Genomic DNA, 19,021 nt, shown 5'->3' on the forward strand with positions numbered 1-19,021 from the left:
TAAGTCTTCATAAGAAACCTATGTGGCTTACCCTTATTTATCTCGAAGTTATATATTTTTTAAAGATTTTGTTAATTTTTTTAGAGAGAGGAGAAGGGAAGGAGAAAGGGAGGGAGAGAGACATCAATGTGTGGTTGCTTCTCATGCCTCCCCCATTGGGGACCTGGCCTGCAACCCAAGCATGTGCCCTGACTGGGAATCGAACCAGCAACCCTTTGGTTCACAGTCTGCCCTCAATCCACTGAGCTATACCAGCCAGGCCTATCCCGAAGTTATAAAAGTATTCTTTACTTTCTTCAAAAATGTTTTCTTTTTGCAGTAGGTTTGTGTGCACCTGGACTGGTTTTATGAATCGGCTGAGGCAGAGGCCCATTTTCACTTTGCCACAGAGATAATCAATTGTCCCATTGCCGGTTATGATTAGGCCATTGTTTTTAACTCTGAATTTTTCAGCGGAAAAAAGTTGTTTTGAAAAAAAAATTACCTAAATAAATTATCAGCAACTGAAACAAGCAATGTGCTAGTAGTTGCAATTACATTATGAGCCAACGGAGTTTCCCTGGAGAATTCAAGGAGAGTTTACCAGTAGGAATGCTACTGAGGTAACTGAGCTCATAAACAGAGTCAAGGAGAAATCCTTGGCCCTGGTTGGGTAAGTCAGTTTGTTACAGCAGCTTCCTGATAGGCCAAGGTTGTGGGTTGAATCCCCAGGCAGGGCACACAGACAAGAATCAACCAATGAACACATACATGAATGGAACAACAAACCTGTGCTTCTCTCTCTCTCTTGTCTTTCTCTCTAATATCAATGAAATTCTAAAAATTTAAAAGCAAGCCCTTATAATCATCTCAATAGATGCAGAAGAAAGAGCATGCAGTTAGCACTGTTTTATTGCATTTTCCCTTAAAATGGTGTTTTTAGAAATGATTCAAAATTCAGGGCAGCAAAAATCAACCAAAAATGAAGCATATGCAATAGCGATTGCGCAGTATCCATTCTGGTAAATATGCCTGGTGTATGTCTATGGGTTTTTGCTCCGTCATGCTCAGGTCTAAGTTTCTGTGACCCACAGATAGCGTCTTTGGTAAGGTCTGATTTCGGTTTGGCGTTGTCCTGCTCATGGAATTCCATGCAGGATTCCGTGAGAATCCCCGAGAAATAAAAAATTAATCCAGCCCAGTGGACCCTGCCTCCTTACCTCTGAGTGAGTCCGGGCTGTAGGCTTGACCGGCCCCTCAAGTAATGAATTCCCCAGCGGCAACCTGAGACCGGTTCTCCGCCTTCAAGTCACCTGCTCTGTCAGAGGGACAGATGAGAGCGCTCCGGAGACTGGTGGGTCTGTCTTTCGGTCCCTCCTAATTCTGCCCCTCCTCTAAGGAAAGGGTGGGACCTAACCTGAACGGCGGGAGGATGAAGATGTCTGTTTAGAATCAAGGGCTCCGCCTTCAGAATGTTCCGGGGTCAGGGGCCTCCTGGGGACATGGGACTCCTGGGTTCTGGTGGCGAACTGGGAGCCCAGATCCGGGTAAATGGAAGCTGGGCAGAGGGGATAGAGGGGACCGTGGCAGAGGTTCGAGAAGGAGCGAGGCAGGGTCCCGCAGAGATTCACTTCGGAGACTGTAGCGGCGAAGGGAACGAAGGGCCAGAATTTCGGGTGAGTCTGCAGCGCGGTGATCAGAGCCATCGGCTGCGACAGAGCCATCGGCTGCGCGGTGATCAGAGCCATCGGCAGAGGTGCATGCAGGGAGGATCGGCCGGGGAATCTTGCACCAGAGGTCCCTTTCAGTGCATAGGTGGGCTCCAGGCTCAGCTAAGAGTGGCTTTTCAACCACAGATGTGCGGAAAGGGAGGGTAGGAAAACGAAGAGAAGCTACCCTTACACCCTCGGATGCTAGTGACCTACTCCTGGGACGAGCCCTTCCCGTTAATTCTTTTTGCCCCTGCGCGCGCCTTGGTCGCGCGCTCTGGGGGAGGCTAAACTAAGCTCACGCACCATTGCAACATACACTGCGCTTGCGCGATAGCTTCGGCCGCTAGACCGATTTGTGCCTCTCTCAAAAGCCCACTGCGCATGCGCCCCCAGATCTCCGCCCAGATGCGCTACTGGCGTCCTGTTGGAATGATTGCACCACCTTTCCCACTACGTGCATGCTGGACACTGTTATCGCTAATGCTGGAGGAATGTGTGTGTGCTCCATGCCCTCCAGTGATCTGCAAAGGTCAGAATTCCAAAACCCTCTGGGCCCTGGCGTTTCACAGGAGGAATTGCGGCCCGGAATGAACTGCATAGCCGCAGCCACTACAGAAGGCTTAACGGAGAAGTCAGATGTACAAAAAATATCTCGTGCTTGTTTGTACACTGTGTGGGCTCAAAACAGCATAGGCAGGTGCTCTTTTCGTTTCGCAGGGATGGCCCGAGGGCTAGTGCAGGGTTGCATGGGGTCCCACATCTGCAGGACCTGCCAGCATCCCTGGTGATGCCTGCGCAGTCCTTGTGTCCTCATGCAGGTCAGACAGGCTGCGGTCCGGGCTGCCTCGGCCCCTTCTTTGTTTCCCACCCTCACCTCTCTCCCCAGTCTTCATCTCCTTCTCCATGCTCCCATGAAACCTTCCCGACCTCCTGCTTCACTGAGAGAATGGGGCAGTCCACACAGCCCGTCACATCTCTGGGCTTCCCCCCAACCTGCATTGATTTCCAGGGGCCATCTGGGTGGCCTTTTCCCTGATCTCCATTAGGTCTGTGCGGATGCCACCTTCTTCGGACACAGTCCTGACCGCCCTCTCCAAACACCCCCCCTCCCCCTTCCCTTCTGTCTTCATTGCACCGTGATGTCCGGGCACTGTATATTTCCCTTGTGCATTTTGTTGTCGCCTGTCTTCCCCCACTGGAAGGAAATCTACATAAAGTCACAGATTTTTGTCTCTTCTGTTCACTGGTATATCCCCAGCACCTAGTGAAACCGGAAAAGTTGGTGTTTGTGCGGCCTGTCACCACCAGAACCAGTGAGCAGAGACAGGGATGGACTCTTCATGGGCATTTTATTCAGAGGACTGGTGAGCTGAGAAATTGGCAGGTTATATAACCCAACAGATTATCTTATATTTCCTTTCAAGCCAGCCTTTCTTATAACTGGCCAGAGGTGTAGGTAAAGGGTCTGGAGTTCAAGGGAAAGAGTGTAAGTGAGGGATTTGGAATTCTGGAAACAGGTTAATCAGGTAAAAGACGCAGTCCATCAATTTCCCCTAACATCCTTTCATCTGCTGACCGATCATTTTCTTTATCTATGTCCTGTGTCCTAGGCAATTTTTTTTATCTGTGCCCCGGTCTGTGGACTGTCTCTGCCTGGAACACAATGGCTCAGAGACCACCTTGATCGCTTATAGTGTCTTGTGGAGCACGAAGGTCCATGGCTGTGGCCTCCTCAGGTCAGGGTGGGCCGTACCTGCAGTTCCTGAAGCAATAGCTTTTCACATCCATTAACTACTAGGACCTAAAACTAAATTTCCCAACTCTTATGTTCCCTTATCACCAGAACAGTAGGTTTATGGGCCATAGTAGGGAGGCAAGAAATACTTGTTAACTGAATTAATAATCACCGTCATAGCTGATGTCTGAATGCTTTTCATGAGCAGTCGTGGCTCTAGGCAATTTCCATAAACTGTCTCAGTGAATTAAACAACTTCCTGATGTCTTAGAGCCCTGTGTCTCCTGCCACACGGGCTGGGCTCACCTCTCATCAGGCTTTGTGTCTGTTGCTGCTTCCTGCAGATCTGCTATCTTAGTGGAACCCTCACCTCCACACGCCGGTGCCGAGATTCAATGTGGCCTCAGTGAGATGAAACCCCTGGGTCCTCCCCTGACTGCCTCCTACAGCTTGGGAGGAAGTTATGTTGGCCTTGTAGGGATTGTGGGCAGCCAGGGTGCCTGTCATGGGCCTGTCTGCAGACCCGCAGCCGAATCCTGCCCTCTGGAGCCTCTTCCTCTCTCCCCCCGCACCCCCACACAGTATCTCACCCCATGGTAAATGCACGCCTGGCTTCTCCCTGGCTGTATCTGTCCTCAGCACAGGTGGGAGGTGGGGAAGTAGTAAAGTCCTGGACTCAGAGTGGAAGGCTGGGCTCTGCTATCTGCCAGCCATGTGACCTGGGTAACTCCTCTGTGCCTCGGTTTCCTCTCCTTGCCTTGCTCAAACCGATTGTGATGCTGTAGTTGGTAGGTTCTGGTCCTGGGATGCAGGTGGAGGCGGTTGTTAATCACTCTGTGTTCTCTCTTCCCTCCTTAGAGTCAGGGCAGAGTCCTGCTCATGACCATCTGTGCAGCTGGCATTGGTGGGACTTTTCAATTTGGCTATAACCTCTCCATCATCAATGCCCCCACCTTGGTATGTACCTTCTGCGCCCACTATCACCAGCTGAGTGAGTGCTGGGTGTGGGCTGACAGTTGGCCCCTGTGGGGGTTCAGGCCAGCATCCACTTGGTGGGGTTTTCTCCTCCACCTCCACCTCTGCTGGGATGTCTCGTAGGTCCTGCAGGTTCAAGTCCAGCTCTGCCTCCTCCTCTGAACCCATACGCTTCCTGTTCCCTCATGTCAGTCCACCCAGTGACTTGGGGTCAACCTTTACTCCACCCTCCCTCTCTCAGACACCAAGTCCTTCTTAACTACCTCTAGCATGCAGCTGTTTCTCCCCATGTCTCTGCCTCAGCCCCTGTTCAGGTCCCATCTCTCCTGCCTAGATTGCTGGTCCAGCCTCTTTACTCACCTCCCTACCTTCAGCTTCGCCCCTTCTAGGTCCTCTCAAGTTTGATCAAGCTCAGAAACATTCTGCATCTTCCTAGTGCCTGCAGGCACGAGTGTAGACTCACCCACCTGTGTGAGTCTGGGGTCAGCGCCTGTTCATCTGTCTCCCACCTTCATTCCCCAGCAGCACTACCCAGGCGGGTTACGCAGCTCCCCAGGGGCACACAGCCCTTCCTCGAACCCTCCTTTCCCTGGGAAGCCCCTCAAGAACCACCCTCCAAATGCCATCACCCTCTCGAAGCCTTCCTTCAACAACCCCCAAGCTGGAAGTCACCCCTCTCTCCCAGCCCTTGGTGCGGGTCATGTGTTGGTTGTTTCGGGCCCATCTCTTTCTCCTGTGAATCCCCAGCAGCTGGTGCTGGCCTGACCCCTGTGGATGTTCAGCGTGAGCCTGTGGAAAGCATGAGTCGTTGTGCCCTGGTGATAGAAGCCTCCTCTTACTTGGCTTGAGTAAGAAGGGCAAGTGTCCTATCACAGAGCTGGGAAGAACGTGGGGCTCCATGTGGGGGGGAGGAGCTGCAGGAACCAGGCCCCAGGATGGAACTGGGGCCTCACGCTCCACTCAGTGACAAGGGAGCAGCTGTCACCAGTTCACTTTCTGCTGGTTGGGAGGCCCCAAACAAGTCTTCCCACTTCCCGGGTAGCTCCAGCAGAAAGGCCTGGGAAGGGTGATCAGGTGGCTTGGGTCACATGCCCACCCCCTAGCCCAATTGTGTGGTTCAGACGGTGGAGCACTTCCATTGGCTATATCTGGCTCAGGTGATCACATTTTAGGGGCTGTAATTGAAAACAGGAGAGAACTCACGTTCGGGGTAGCAGAAGCCCAGGTGGGAGCACATTCTGGGCAGAAACAGTTGTAGCAGCCCAACCCCGTAAGGAAATAATGAAATGATGGCTTCAGAGAGGGGATCTGAGCTAGCTGTGCTTATTTGTGTGTTCATTCAACAAGGGCGGGGTGCCCACTTCAGCGCAAACCTCCTGGCTGGGCACTCTCATGCCTTGTCTCCTGTGGGCTATCACCAGTCCCCCCAAACGGGACTCTCCTGGCCTCAGAGGGCTCCTCTACCACACTGAATGGTCACTTGAATTCCAGCCAAGGTCAGCTCCTCTGGACAGGTCATTCCTCCAAAGGGACCTAGCAGGTACCAGGCTGACAGCTTGAGCAGGAGGGAGCTGGGCCAATACCCAGCCCACTGGCCTCCTAACGTCCTCCCCCACATCCGTCTGGGAGGCCTGAGGCAGCTGGACACTGACATTTGGTCTCTCACTAAGGCAAGGAGAGTGTTTGGGTCTTTCCTCGCACACTGTCCTGAGAGGCAGCTCTGGGGGTGGGGTCCTGGGGTGTCTGAAGTACCTGGCAGCAGCCCTAACCTGTGGCTGAGGCGGTGGGCAAGTCATTCACCCGATTCCCAGGCTTAACGATGAACAGAGCGACGTGTCTCTGACAGATGCACACTTCCCAGGGCTTGCCACAGGCAGGGTCCCAAGGAAGTGTGCAGCACATTCCAGACTGGTCAAGTAGGTTTGGATACCACAAAGGACGGCTTACAAAGGGCCGAGTGGGGTGCTGGGAGCACACAGGCAGGTGGGGAGCAGTGATAGTGATGCAGGGTTAGGGGCACAGAGGAAGCACCTTGTGGCTCTCACTTCCCTCTGATGCCCTGCTGGTGCTCACCATGGCCAGTTCTAGCAGAAAGCTGGTCAGCCAGGAGCCAGCGGATGGGGGTCATGAAGATGGCTTCCAGGGCCCAAAGCAGAGTGGGTGGGTGACAGTGGGCTCCAAGGGCAAGTGGGGACTGTCCAGCACTGGACTCCAGGGGGTGCTGTGTGTGATAGTGAGTCTGTGCTCTGGGGAGTTTGGAGTTTGTTCTGCTCACAGCAGGGGAGTAGAATTGCTCGGAAAACCTGGTGCCTTCTCTGCAGGGTCAGCCTCTCTTTGTAGTCCTCGCCCGGGAGGCTGACTGGCGTCTCTGTCCACAGCACATACAGGAGTTCGCCAATCAGACGTGGCAGGCGCGTTCTGGCCAGCCGCTGCCTGACCACCTGGTTCTGCTCGTGTGGTCCCTCATCGTGTCTCTGTACCCCCTGGGGGGCCTCATTGGAGCGCTGCTTGCAGGACCCCTGGCCGTCATGCTGGGAAGGTAAGAGTTCCCTGTGTACCCCCAGTTCCCTTTAGTGAGAGTCACCCAGCCTGCAGGCTGAGGAATGCGGGAGAAGGAAGGTGCCTGGCAGGCCCCGGCCTCCTCTCTGCCTGTGGTTTCACATGGGACTCCCAGTTCCAAGCAGACTTGGTAGAGGAAGGAGTCCCGGGCTGTGTGGGAGGGAGGACTCGAGTTTGTAGTGCCATGTCTGCCTGCAAATGCTATTTGATCATAAACACGTGTTTTCTCCCTGGGCCTCATTTCCCCCTTTGAAGCCAACTGATGCAGTGCCTGTGTGGCAAACAAGAGAGACAGACTCTGGGTGAATTAATTGAAAATTGTCATAACTGGCAGGACACGGGGGCGGCTGACGGGGTGAAGCGAAATGCTCAGAAATCAGGCCTCAAGAGGGGCAGGCCCTGTGGCCGTGCTGAGGATGCCACAGCCAGCCCTGCACGCCTCCCCCCTGGAAGGGTGGCTTCAGCATGCCAAATGCAGGCGCATTCTGTCCCCTGTGTCTCTAGGCAGAATCCAGAGTCCAGGAAGACGTTTGTTATTGGCCCATCTTGAGTCGCCTTTGCAAGAGGGGAGAGAAGTGATGACAGGCAGAAAAAGCAATTGGCTGTCACAGGCCACCCCTTTGCTAGCCACCCAGCGTGCGTGGACACACTTCACCCATGTAGTCAGCCCCGCAGGTGCCCTCCTCACATTACTCAGCCATCCCGTGATACGTACCCGTGCGTGTGGTCACATCCCCCTGAGTGAGATGCTCAGAGCATCATCTTGTCACAGCCGCCAGGGCAGATGCCGAGGGGATGCGCCCGATGAGTGCGGGACTTACACGTGGTGACAGTCTGCCAGCCCTGCAGTTGACCCACACACTTACTGATGCTCTCACTGCCACCAAGACGCCCCACAGGAAACCGAAAGAAGAAGAAAGAGTAGGGCAATCTAATCAAGGAAAAGAAAAGTAGTGAATGAATTTTTTAGTTTTATTTTTTTAACCTTTAAAAAAGCTCTCACCTGAAAATGTGTTTATTGATCTTTTTTAAAAAGTATTTTATTTATTTATCTTTAGAGGGGAGGGAAGGAGAGAAATATCAATGTATGGTTGCCTCTGGTGAGTCCCCTGCTGGGGACTGGCCTGCATCCCAGGCATGTGCCCTGACTGGGAATCGAACTGCGATCATGTGGTTCGCAGGCCCGTGCTCAGTCCACTGAGCTACACCAGCCAGGGCTGTTTATTGATCTTGAGAGAGAGAGAAACATCAATGTGAGAGAGAATGCCTCTCAATGTGAGAGAGAACGCCTCTCATATGCACCCTGACCAGGGATCGAACCCACAGCTTAGGTGTGTGTCCTGACTGGTGACTGAGCATGCAAATTTTTGGTGTATGGGATGACGTTCCAATCAACCGAGCCACCCGGCCGGGATTGGATGAGTTTATTTCAGAGCACATGACACAGGAAGCCCAGAAACACAGGTAGAAGGTCTACCTGTTGGTTTTGGAACTGGTCACAAACTGTTGCCTGCATTAGTGACTCCCACCTCCAGTTCTTCATGCTTGTCCTTGGCCAGCATTTCTCCTGGTTGAGGCTCTTTGTCCACTGGGCTGACCCGAATCTTCATCCTTGAGTGGCCTTAGTGGTCCTGAGGGTGTGGGATCTCCAGCAGGTTGTTGAACTATGAGATCACCTGCTTCTGGGTGATGGGGTTCATCGCGCGACTATGTATTCCACGGGCACCCGTCCTTCCTCTTTCCCTGATGTAACTTCCTTTGTCGGATGCAAATTGCATGGGTATCATATTTGTGTATTTAACGGGTGTATCTGTTAGGATGCCTTTCACTGTAAACAGTAAAACACCAGGACTCAGTTGGCCAAAACAACAGGAGACCCTTTATCTTACATAGGAAGTCTATAGGTGGGTGACTTCCAGGCTACTCGGTGCCCCAGGTCCGCTCCTCCGAGATTCCCTTTGCCGCTGGTTTCACTGTGTGTCAGCTGGGCCCTCGGGCTTGCGGCGGGACAGCTACGGCAGCGCTTCACCTGGACGCAGCACTGTCCATCCCCAGTGCCCCCTTCCCTGTGCACAGTCTGTCCCATCGAACTAAGCGTGCACCACCAGCTATCTGGCAGGTTCTGATTCAGATGCCAGTTCCTTCTTTTCATAAAGGATTTTGGGGAGAGTGGTGCTTACTCTGAGGGATAAAGCCGTAAAATACAAGTCCTGTCATTTTAAGCTGCGGTACAGGCAGGAAGGAGAGTGATTGGGGCGTGCTGGGGGAAGGGGGCGGGAGTGGGACCTCTAGACGTACCACAGAGGACCCCAGGCGCAGTGAGTGGCTAGTGGTCATTTCCACCCGTGTGGCTCAGACTCCTGAACACAGCTCACACACACACCCAGGTCTGGTCAGGGCTGGCTGGAGTGGCAAAGAGGGGTCCCCAGGGTCAGTTGCTCTGGACTGACCTTGACCTCTCTTGCCTGTGTTCCACTCCCCCCCCAGGAAGCAGTCCCTCCTGGTGAACAATGTGTTCGTGGTGGCTGCAGCCGTCCTGTTTGGCTTCAGCAGCAGAGTGGGCTCCTTCGAGATGGTCATGCTGGGTCGGCTGCTCGTGGGTGTCAGCGCAGGTATGGGGGAGGGCGCCTCACCTTACCTCTTCATCCCTCCTGGTCCACTTATTCCTACCTTGTTTTCGCAAAGTGATTGAATATGGTTTACCTTAGAAGGCTCCCGTACTTAGACATTTAAAGTGGGTATAGAAGAACGAAAAGGTACAGGGGTGTGAGAACACACATCCCCAAACCTGCACTGACAGCGGTTCTGTGTTTGAGCAACACTCTAAGCCATGAGCTTCCTGGCGGCCGAGGCATAAAGGCAACTCAGATGAGTTCTCTGATCTTCCCCACAGAGGCAGAAAAGCCTGTTAGGGACTCCTCTGTTTGGGGGGCTTGTCATGGGAGAAAGCAGAATTCTGAGCACATCCTCCTGGGCTTTTAGGGGCTCCCAATCCCCTCTTGACACCCTACTGTTTGAACAGCCAGGTGCCGACGTCTGTATTAGTTTTCTGGCACTGTGAAACAGACTTTTTTGTACTTAAAAGTCAGTGGCTTAAAGCAACCAATGTGTATAACAATCTGATGGTTTCTGTGAGTCAGGACCTGGGAGTGTCTTAGTGGGTCATTCTGGCTTGGGGCCTCTCAGGAGGCTGAGGTCAAATTGTCCGGTGGGGCTGCAGTCCCCTCAGAGGGAGGCCAGACCTTGACTAGACCTGTTTCCTGGTCCCTGGACAGGGAGGGGGTGGACCAGCACTCCCTGCAGTAATCTCAGGGGCATGATGCTCCAATACTGTGGCCTCCTAGCTTTTGCCAGCTGTCGCCATCTGGGGTGGGCAGTGGGGTTCCAGTTCTGTTTTCCCACTGGTTGCCGCTGTCTCTCTGGGGAGGTGGGCGTGAGGGGCAAGCCCACAGCAGCCGTGGTCAGCGAAGGCGTTGATGCGAGCACTGTGGCAGCTGGTGGGCATCCCCTTCCCCTCTTGCTCCCCAGCTACTCAGAGCCCTTTGCAGCCGTCCCAGTGACGGAGTCTAGAAAGAGTCGATGACCGCGGTGGGGCTGTGCTGAGGGAACAGGTGGGAGGAGCCCAGGGGGTGGACCTGGAGCCCTCTGGTCCTACGGCAGGGGAGGAGGGGCCCCTCCAAGTGTGCAGGGTGAGGGAGGGCAGCGCAGGGACCCAGTAGATGAGGTGCCAAGGAGGCGGGGCGTTGTAGGGCTAGGGGTTCCAGCCCGAGGGCGACTCTGCGGTGCACACGGCAGGTGTGAGCATGAACATCCAGCCCATGTACCTGGGGGAGAGTGCACCCAAGGAGCTCCGAGGAGCCGTGACCATGACCTCAGCCATCTTCACTGCCCTGGGGATTGTAATGGGCCAGGTGGTCGGAATCAGGTAAGTGCCCTGCCGTGTGCAGAGTGGAGTGAGCGGTGCCCATAAAAGCCTTTCTTTGCCTAAATTTCTCCCTATTAAGTAGATTACAACATTGCTTGTGTGTATTAAGGTGTTGAAGCCTGTCCGCTTCCACCTGGTCAGCACACAAAATGAGAATCAGTCAGCCACACACACTTCAGTGTGACCACACTTTCCTGTCCTCTCCAGATCAGGGAAAGGAGAGCAGGTCTTGACAGAGAAGAGGGCAGAGGTTTGGGCTTTTCCAGGGGAGCATGTCTTGGTCATCCCAGAAAGGAGAGGGGGTGGCCACGCCTGGGCCTGGAAAGAGGAGTTCTTAGGGATAAGGAGGGGCCAGAGCCCTGCCTTACCTTGGGTCCTTACCTGGTGGGAGGGGTCTTTGTGTCCAGGCCCAGAGCCGGTTAGGAGGAAGCACAGAGCAGTGCAGACTTTCTGCCCTCAAAAGGGCAGGCAGGGGACAGGGCTCTGGCAAGGAGGTGTCTGGCCTGACCTCTCCTCTGCCCCTCCAGGGAGCTCCTGGGTGGCCCACAGGCCTGGCCCCTGCTGCTGGCCAGCTGCCTGGTGCCCGGGCTGCTCCAGCTGGTCTCCCTGCCCCTGCTGCCTGAGAGCCCGCGCTATCTCCTCATTGACTGTGGAGACACTGAGGCCTGCCTGGCAGGTGAGTCCGTGGCTTCAGGTTCCCAGATCCTCCTGACCAATGGGCACATCTGCCCAGAGCATGTGGGTCCTCTTTTCTCAGGTTTCATTGTTTAGGGAAAAGTTGTCCTTCTCTTTGTGCCTCTACTCATCCCTGTAAAATGCTTTACGGAGGGGTTTGTCCTGAGTGCCAAGGCAGCAGGATGGAACAGACCAGGCCCTGCCCCCTGCCCCCAGGAACCCCAGGGTGGTGCAGAGAAAGAGCCCCCCCCCCCCCCCCGGAACACATNCCCCCCCCCCCCGGGGAACACATGCAAGATGAGGCACCAGGTAGAACTTCAGGGCCCAATGCCAAACCTCCGCTGACAGTCTTATCCATTAGCTGTGGCCACAGTAATGATGCCCGAGAAACGATCCCTAAATCTCTGGCTTAAAGCAACAATCATTGACGGCATCTTCTACTCATTCCCTTGCTGTGCTGGCCGCATGGCCCTGCTGATCTTAGCTGGGCTCGCTCCTGGCGTCGGCGTTGGCTGAGGAGTGGCCAGTCTGGGCTGGTCTGGGCCGCAGCAGTTCAGCTCTGCTGCACATGCCTTTCCTCTCACTCCTGGTACCAGCCAGCTAGCTCAGGAATGCTCTGGTCACAGTGATGGCAGACGCACAAGAAAGCAAGTCCAGCCGAGTAAGCACTTTCCGAACCTTTGGTCCTCTCATGCCCTTTTAATGTCCCATCGACCCAAGAAAGTCATGTTTTTGGACCCGAAGTTACGGGGTGGGAAAACCAATGGCATGTCCTCTCACATGGCAAAGGGTGTCGATTTAGGGAGGGCCCACTGATATATTTTTCTCAGCTTGCCGTCATGGCCACAGTGATTACTCATGTGCCTCCCCCGTGTAAATCATGCTGATTGCTGTCTGGGACCCCTGAAGTCTTGTCCAATGGCACCAAGCTCAAAGTACAGAATCTTTCTTTTTTCCCCTTAAGATTTCTTTATTTATTTTTAGAGAGTAGGGAAGAGAGGGAGAGAGGAAGAGAAACATCAGTGTGTGGTTGCCTCTCATGCATACCCACCTGGGGACCTGGCCCGCAACCCAGGCTTGTGCCCTGACTGGGAATCAAACTGGTGACTATTTGGTTCACAGTCCGGTGCTCATTTTACTGCGCCACACCAGCCAGGGCTGAAGTCCAGGGTCTTAAGATCACATCAAGTCTATTTGTGTCTTCTTTTGATCCAGAGACCTAGGAGCCAGAGCACAAGTCTTCTACTCTTCCCGTACTCAGTGGGGAAAGTAGGAGGGCGTGGCTAGAACTCACCTCCATTCCAAAGGAGCAGGAGGCAAGGAAGTGGGAAGCAGCCTTGACCCACAGCGGTGCCACTGAGAAACAGGTCCCCCTGCCCTGGGGGTAGGGCATGCTCCTCTGTTCCCTGGGAGGGACTCCCTGGCCAGGGCTTCCCCAGCTTCTTGCTTCTGTCCTTCCAGATGTCCTTCCTACTTAACACCTTCCTTGACACCTTCTGAAGATGACGTTGGAAATGTCCCTATAGAAAGTTGGGGCGTGAAAGTCCATATGTTTCACATGGTCTCTGCCTCTTTTCATCCAAGCTGGCACAACTTTTGTCAATATGGTTTTTAAAAAACCGATGTGAATTTTCTATGTATTTGATTTAGGTGCCAGAAGGCCACACTCACAGTTTTTTCAGACATGCGTCTCTCCCAAGACCTAGTTACTGAAATCTGGGACACATCAGGCTGCTGCCGACCAACACCCTTAGGCCCCTGGAATGCCCCCTTTTCCAAACCAGGAGATTCTGTAAGGCTGTTGGTCTCTGACTTAATTTGGGACTTTTTACTAGCTGGAGAGACTAGAGATAAAAAAGAGGTGTTTTTTTTTGCTTTGTTTTATTTTTGGAATCTAACCTTGCAAGTATACAGTAAGTTGAATTTAGTTAAATTGTGTTCCTTCTGAAGGTGTTTTTGTGCTCATGTCTTTTTTGTAAAGCAAGCTTAGAATACTCAGTTAAAAGCAGGCAGTTCGTTTTCAACACGTGGAGATCTCCGCCCCAGGCCGGAAGTGCACTGGGTCTGTTCTCCCTCCTTCACGCTACAGCCCCACACGCTCCGACTGTCGTTTGTCCGGCCTCCTCGTCGCTCGCTGTCTGCACCTGGAACCAACACTACAGATCACAGGTCCTAGCTATGGTAGCACCCATTCCTTGTACCAGTTTATTCATCAGTTTTCTGTTTCTGCTTAACAATCGCTGCATCTCAGGGGCCAAGAAAAAGAGCAAGTGCTTAGCTCAAGCCTCTGGGTTCTCTGGGGCTGGCTGATGTTGGCTGTGCCTGGCTGGTGGCTCTGCTGTTTGGTCACTCATGCAGGTTAACTGGGCGTTGGCTGATCTAGTATGGTACCAGCGGGGCCATCTCTGCTCCTCCTGGCACCAGTGGGCTAGCCTGGCAAGTTTTTATGATGATGGCAGAAGAGCAAATAGCAATGAGAAAGGTCCCTTAAGGCATAGGCTGGAACAGGGGGCATGCCCTCCCCACAGACTCATCCTATTGGTCAGAGAAAGTCACGTGGTGGAGCCCAGTGCCAAGGATGTGAACTTCCCTGTCTAATGGAAGCTACTGCAAAATGCCTAGCAAAGGGCATGGATACAGGGAGAGGTTGAAGGATTGGGGATGAAGATGACAATCTGTCACAATTGCTGTGTCCTCTCTGATGGATCCACAGCATCGCAAGTTTCTAAATCTCTCTCTGGCCCGGCCCGTGATGCCCCTGTGAAATGACAGGGCTGGGAAGGTCGTCACCCCATGTGACCAAGGGGGCCCAGAGAGAGGGCAGGTTTGGGGTGGGGAGCTCGCTGTGGGGATTCAAAGAGAGGCCAGGGGAAGGAGAGCTCAGCAGCTCCTCTCCTGCCCCAGCACTGCAGCGGCTGCGGGGCACTGAGGACTTGGCCTTGGAGCTGGCGGAGCTGGAGGAGGAGCGCACCGCCTGCCAGGGCCTGCGAGCACAGCGCCCGTGGGAGCTGTTCTTGGATGGCACCCTGCGGAGGCAGGTGACAAGCCTCCTCGTCCTGGGCAGCGCCATGGAGCTCTGCGGGAATGACTCGGTGTGGCCCTTGCTCTGTCCCCCGACCACCCCCCCCCAACTCTGGGCTGGGGGCTGGGGGTTGGGGGCCACGGGCTGCAGGCCCCTGGGAGCCACGCCAGTGCCACAGAGCCGGCCCTGTGCCCACCTCCCCAGGTGTACGCCTATGCCTCTTCCGTGTTCCTGGAGGCAGGAATCCCCCAGGAGAAGGTCCAGTATGTCATCATCGGGACCGGGTGCTGTGAGCTGGTCATGGCGTTCCTCAGTGTGAGTCTGGCTCTGGGCTGGTCCTGTGCCTGCCCTGCCGGGGAGGGGGCCTTGGGGTGCTGACGCCCTGAGGACTTCAGTCCTCTTCTTTAAACCATTTCCCACTCCAGGTCGCTCTGTTAAAATATGGCAAGGTAGCCAGAATTTTATTGAGCTCTTGCTGTTTGCTGGGCACTCAAGCCCCTATTTTCAGATGAAGAAACTGAGTGAAGTTGAGTGACCTCTGGGAAATTAATTCCTTTATTTTTAAAAAAGATTTTGTTTATTTATTTTTAAGAGAGAAGGGAAGGGAGGGAGAAAAAAAATCAATGTGTGGTTGCCTCTCATATGCCCCCAACTGGGGGCCTGGCCCACAACCCAGGCATGTGCCCTGACTCAGAATCGAACTGGCGACCCTCTGGTTCATAGGCCAGCACTCAATCCACTGAGCACACCAGCCAGGGCATGGGAAATTAATTTCCTAATCTCTGGAAGCAATAAACTGCTCCCTGCCCCACCACCAGCTTCCTCATGCCCACCCCCAAACCAAGGGCACCATGGCTGGACCAGTTACGGGGTCCCCTTTCCTTTGCAGTGTTTGGTCATTGAGAGGGTGGGCCGGCGGGTGCTGCTGATTGGGGGATACAGCCTGATGACCTTCTGGGGGAGCATCTTCACAGTGGCCCTGTGCCTGCAGGTAGCTGGGTGGGGTGAGGGGTGGGGGGGCTGGGTGCTGGCTCCTCTCCACCTCACTCCACCCTCTGCAGCAGAGCTCCTTCCCCTGGATGCCCTACCTGGCCATGTCCTGCATCTTCGCCTTCATCCTCAGCTTTGGCATTGGTCCCGGTGAGTGGGCTCAGGGAGGTCTGGGCTTTGGGACTAGCTGAAGGACCGTGGACATCAGGCGAAAGATGGGTGGATACAATGCTATGTTGCCTGTGTGCCCCACCCCCACCTCTACCAAGGCTTCTGGAAGAACACCGAGGGGCCCCCACTCCCGTGTGAGGGAAAGGTGGGAGAAAGGCAGGGCAGGGAGCCCTGGGTAGCAGTCCCCTGTCCCCCCCTCTTTCCAGCTGGAGTGACAGGGATCCTGGCCACGGAGCTCTTTGACCAGATGGCACGGCCTGCTGCCTACACAATCTGCGGGGCGCTCATGTGGACCATGCTTTTCCTGGTTGGGCTGGGGTTCCCTTTCCTCATGGTAGGCCTGCCCCTTCCAGGGTAGGGAGGTGGGGTGGGGGGGTGGCAGGGGAGGGGGCTGCCTTTGGTTTTGTCCCTGTGAGCAGGAAAACCCCAGCGGGAGGCCTCCATCCAAGTGGACTGAGGCTGAAGCGGGTAGGGCTTATCCAAGCAAACAAAGACAAGTCCCTCTTCCAGACCTGTTATGGGGTCTTCCATCTTGGGGCTGAATGGGGCCCCACCAGGTCTCGGGGTCTCTTTTCACCTATAGGAGGGATTGTCCCACTTCCTCTACGTGCCTTTCCTTGGCGTCTGTGTCTGTGGCGCCATCTACACTGGCTTCTTCCTCCCTGAGACCAAAGGCAAGACGTTCCTGGAGATCTCTGAAGAATTGCGCAGACTCAACCTCCCCAGGCGGAGCCGGGGCCCCAGGTGGAGAGGCCCGGACGTCATCCAGTCTACTGAGCTGTAGCCCTGCAGGAGTGACTGGGGCCCGGACCCAGCTGCTGCCCTTCCCTTTGCTTCCTCTCCCTGCACTAGCTCCTGTGTTTGTTCAATTAATGAGTGCTTATTAAATGAGCACCTACTGTGTGCAGGCATGGTGCCGCTTGGTGCTCCCCACCTAGAGGCAGTCAACAAACAGGAAACCAATGAAAACATAACTACAAACTCAGGGACATGCAGTGGAAGAAAAGTACATGTGAAGCGTGTGCACACCCAAGGGTGGGGGTGGGGCGATGTAGTTTAAGAGGGGTGTGGTCAGAGGATTTTTTGAGGAATTGATTTTTTAAAAAAATTAACCTTATTGAGGCATAGTTTACGTGAAATAATGTATCATACTAGGTATACATTTGATGAATTTTGTCAGCTTTATCCACCCATGAAATTGCCAAACCACCACGGTCAAGGTAGAACATTCATGTCACCTTGAATCTCCCTTTGCAATCAGTAACCCATCCCACCTGCAGCCCCAAGCAACTGCTGACCTGTGTTCTGTCACTACTGGCTGGATTTGCCTTTTTCAGAATTTGACATGATTCCATGATGTGTGTGTGCATTTGAGTCTGGCTTTGCGCCATATACAGTTTTTGGAATTCATACAGCTTGTTGCATGTCTTACTATATATTTGTATTTCTGAGTAGTATCTCACTGTGTGGACATACCATAACTTGTTTATCCATTTGCCTGTTGGTGAACACTCAGGCCATCGTGACTGCTGGGAGCATTCCTGGACAGGTCACTGTGCAGACATATGTTTTCATTTCTTGTGGGTAGATGAATTGCTGAGTTTAATAACGAAGGTATGTTTAGCCGGAGAAGAAACTTTTCCAAAGTGATTATACTGTTTGGCATTCCCACTAGCAATGTTAAAAATTCCAGATGTTCTCAATCTTTGTCAGCACTTGGCATTGTCGCCTTCTTGATTTAGTCATTCTTGTGAATGCATAATGGTGTCTTGTTGTGGTTTAACTGAGGTATCTCCCTGATGACTCACAATGTTGAGCATCTTCTCAACATTGGATGGCCATTCATCTGTTTTCTTTTATGGAGAATCTGTTCAAATATTTTGTCTATTACTTATCTATATTTTTTAAATGTAATGTTTTAGAGTGGTTTTAGGTTCACAGCAAAATTAGAAGATAGAAATCTTCTTTTGCGTGTATCTCCTGTATTCCCCACCCCCGACACGATGCCTCCCCCAATAGCAGAATCTCCCACCAGAGTGGGGCATTTGTTACAACCAGTGAACCTGCAGTCACATAGCACTGTCACCCAAAGTCCATTGTTCACACAAGGGTTCACGCTTGGGGTTGTACAATCTACAGGTTTGGATAAATGTATAATTCTGTGTATCCATCATTATGGTGTCATACAGAATAGTGAATTTCACGGCCCTCAAAGTCCTCTGTGTTCTGCCTGTGGTGGGGAGTTGGAGGGAGGGTGCCAGCCTCAGAGCCTGGTTATTTCAAGACAGGGAGAGACTGGGCCTAGGCCCCCTGGGAGACGGTGCTTCCCCCATGAGAGGGGAGGAGCTCCCTACTGACCCGGCCCTCTTGTGGGTCTCCACCTGGGCAGGCATCCTGACCCAGAGCTGGTTAGGAAGAGGCATAGAACAATGCAGAGCCTCTGTGCTCAGCGGGACAGGGCAGCAGGGGACCGAGCTCTTGCAAGGAGGCGTCTGGCCTGGCCTCTCCTCTGTTTCCTCTTTTTGATCCTCAAGAGCTTATGACACCCTCATTGTTGGTGGAGACCCCAGGGCTTGCCTGGAGGGTGAATCCCTGGCCTCAAGTCCCCAGAGCACTCTCGATGGAAGGGGTCCTACCACCCTGGGCACCCAGCCAGACCCTTCATGTCCTTTCCTGCTGGTCCCTGTCAAGCCCCAGATCCCCCCTGGGCTGCTCTCCAGATGCTCCGAAGCTCAGCCTGCTGATCCAGACCCCAGACCCAGCATAGCCTCTCCCCACCGCCCAGAGCACCCTGTGGCCCCCGCCCCAGATGTGTCAGATCCTCCCCTGCTTGCTGTGCTGTGAGTTTCACCTTCCCGGACCCTGCCGCCTGGGCCCCAGGCTCCCCTCTGGGCCAGCACGGGGTCGGGTGGTAGGTTGTCACGTGGCTGCCCGGCTGCCGAGCCCCACACGGCACTCACAAGGGGCAGGTGGTGCCACTTCCAAGGCTGCGGTCCATTCCGCATCTGTGCTCAGGCCCTCCTCTTTCGGACCCGGAGACTCTGGCTCCTCCTTTCAGGACCCACACAGGTCCCCTTCTCCATGTCTCAGCTGAATCTCGGCCTACTCACTGCCTGCCTTCACTGCAGTCCCTGTCCTTGGCAGCGCCCGGGGCAGTAAGGGGGCAGTGACCCTCAGCTCACAGAAAGTGAAATGGTCTCACATTTGTGGAGGGTGTCCTGCCTGTCAAGATCGTTCTGAGCACTTCACTAACGTTGGCCCCTTTAACCCTGACAAGG

The 19,021-nt window shown here is 53.9% G+C and overlaps 1 protein-coding gene across 4 annotated transcripts; it reads left to right on the forward strand.

The window, feature by feature from the left end:
• The first annotated feature begins 246 nt into the window (after window positions 1-246).
• SLC2A11 (solute carrier family 2 member 11) lies at window positions 247-17,599 on the forward strand. Of its 4 annotated transcripts, XM_037067387.1 has the most exons (13): window positions 247-652; window positions 1,074-1,333; window positions 4,285-4,383; window positions 6,780-6,940; window positions 9,448-9,572; window positions 10,756-10,885; window positions 11,413-11,561; window positions 14,465-14,652; window positions 14,787-14,897; window positions 15,472-15,573; window positions 15,647-15,722; window positions 15,950-16,077; window positions 16,327-17,599. In XM_037067387.1, the coding sequence occupies exons 2-13, from the start codon at window positions 1,313-1,315 to the stop codon at window positions 16,525-16,527; spliced, it is 1,491 nt and encodes a 496-aa protein (XP_036923282.1). In that variant the 5' UTR covers window positions 247-652; window positions 1,074-1,312; the 3' UTR covers window positions 16,528-17,599. The 4 variants fall into 4 exon arrangements, with proteins under 4 accessions (XP_036923282.1, XP_036923284.1, XP_036923285.1 ...); XM_037067389.1 differs by lacking the exon at window positions 247-652 and having other exon boundaries at window positions 872-1,333; window positions 14,465-14,598; XM_037067388.1 differs by lacking the exons at window positions 247-652; window positions 1,074-1,333 and adding an exon at window positions 1,365-2,220.
• The last annotated feature ends 1,422 nt before the right edge of the window (window positions 17,600-19,021 follow it).

This window comes from Sturnira hondurensis, unplaced genomic scaffold, assembly GCF_014824575.4.
Source record: "Sturnira hondurensis isolate 20B ecotype Veracruz unplaced genomic scaffold, ASM1482457v3 Scaffold0017254, whole genome shotgun sequence".
NCBI lineage: Eukaryota > Metazoa > Chordata > Mammalia > Chiroptera > Phyllostomidae > Sturnira > Sturnira hondurensis.

What these genes read in the sequence shown, in the direction of transcription:
- SLC2A11 (XM_037067387.1), top strand. Translation starts at nt 1,313, where the DNA reads ATGAGAGCGCTCCGGAGACTG. An exon ending in CTGGCCGTCATGCTGGGAAG is followed by an intron (nt 6,941 to 9,447) that starts GTAAGAGTTCCC and finishes CTCCCCCCCCAG; the next exon opens with GAAGCAGTCCCTCCTGGTGA. An exon ending in CAGCTTTGGCATTGGTCCCG is followed by an intron (nt 15,723 to 15,949) that starts GTGAGTGGGCTC and finishes CCCTCTTTCCAG; the next exon opens with CTGGAGTGACAGGGATCCTG.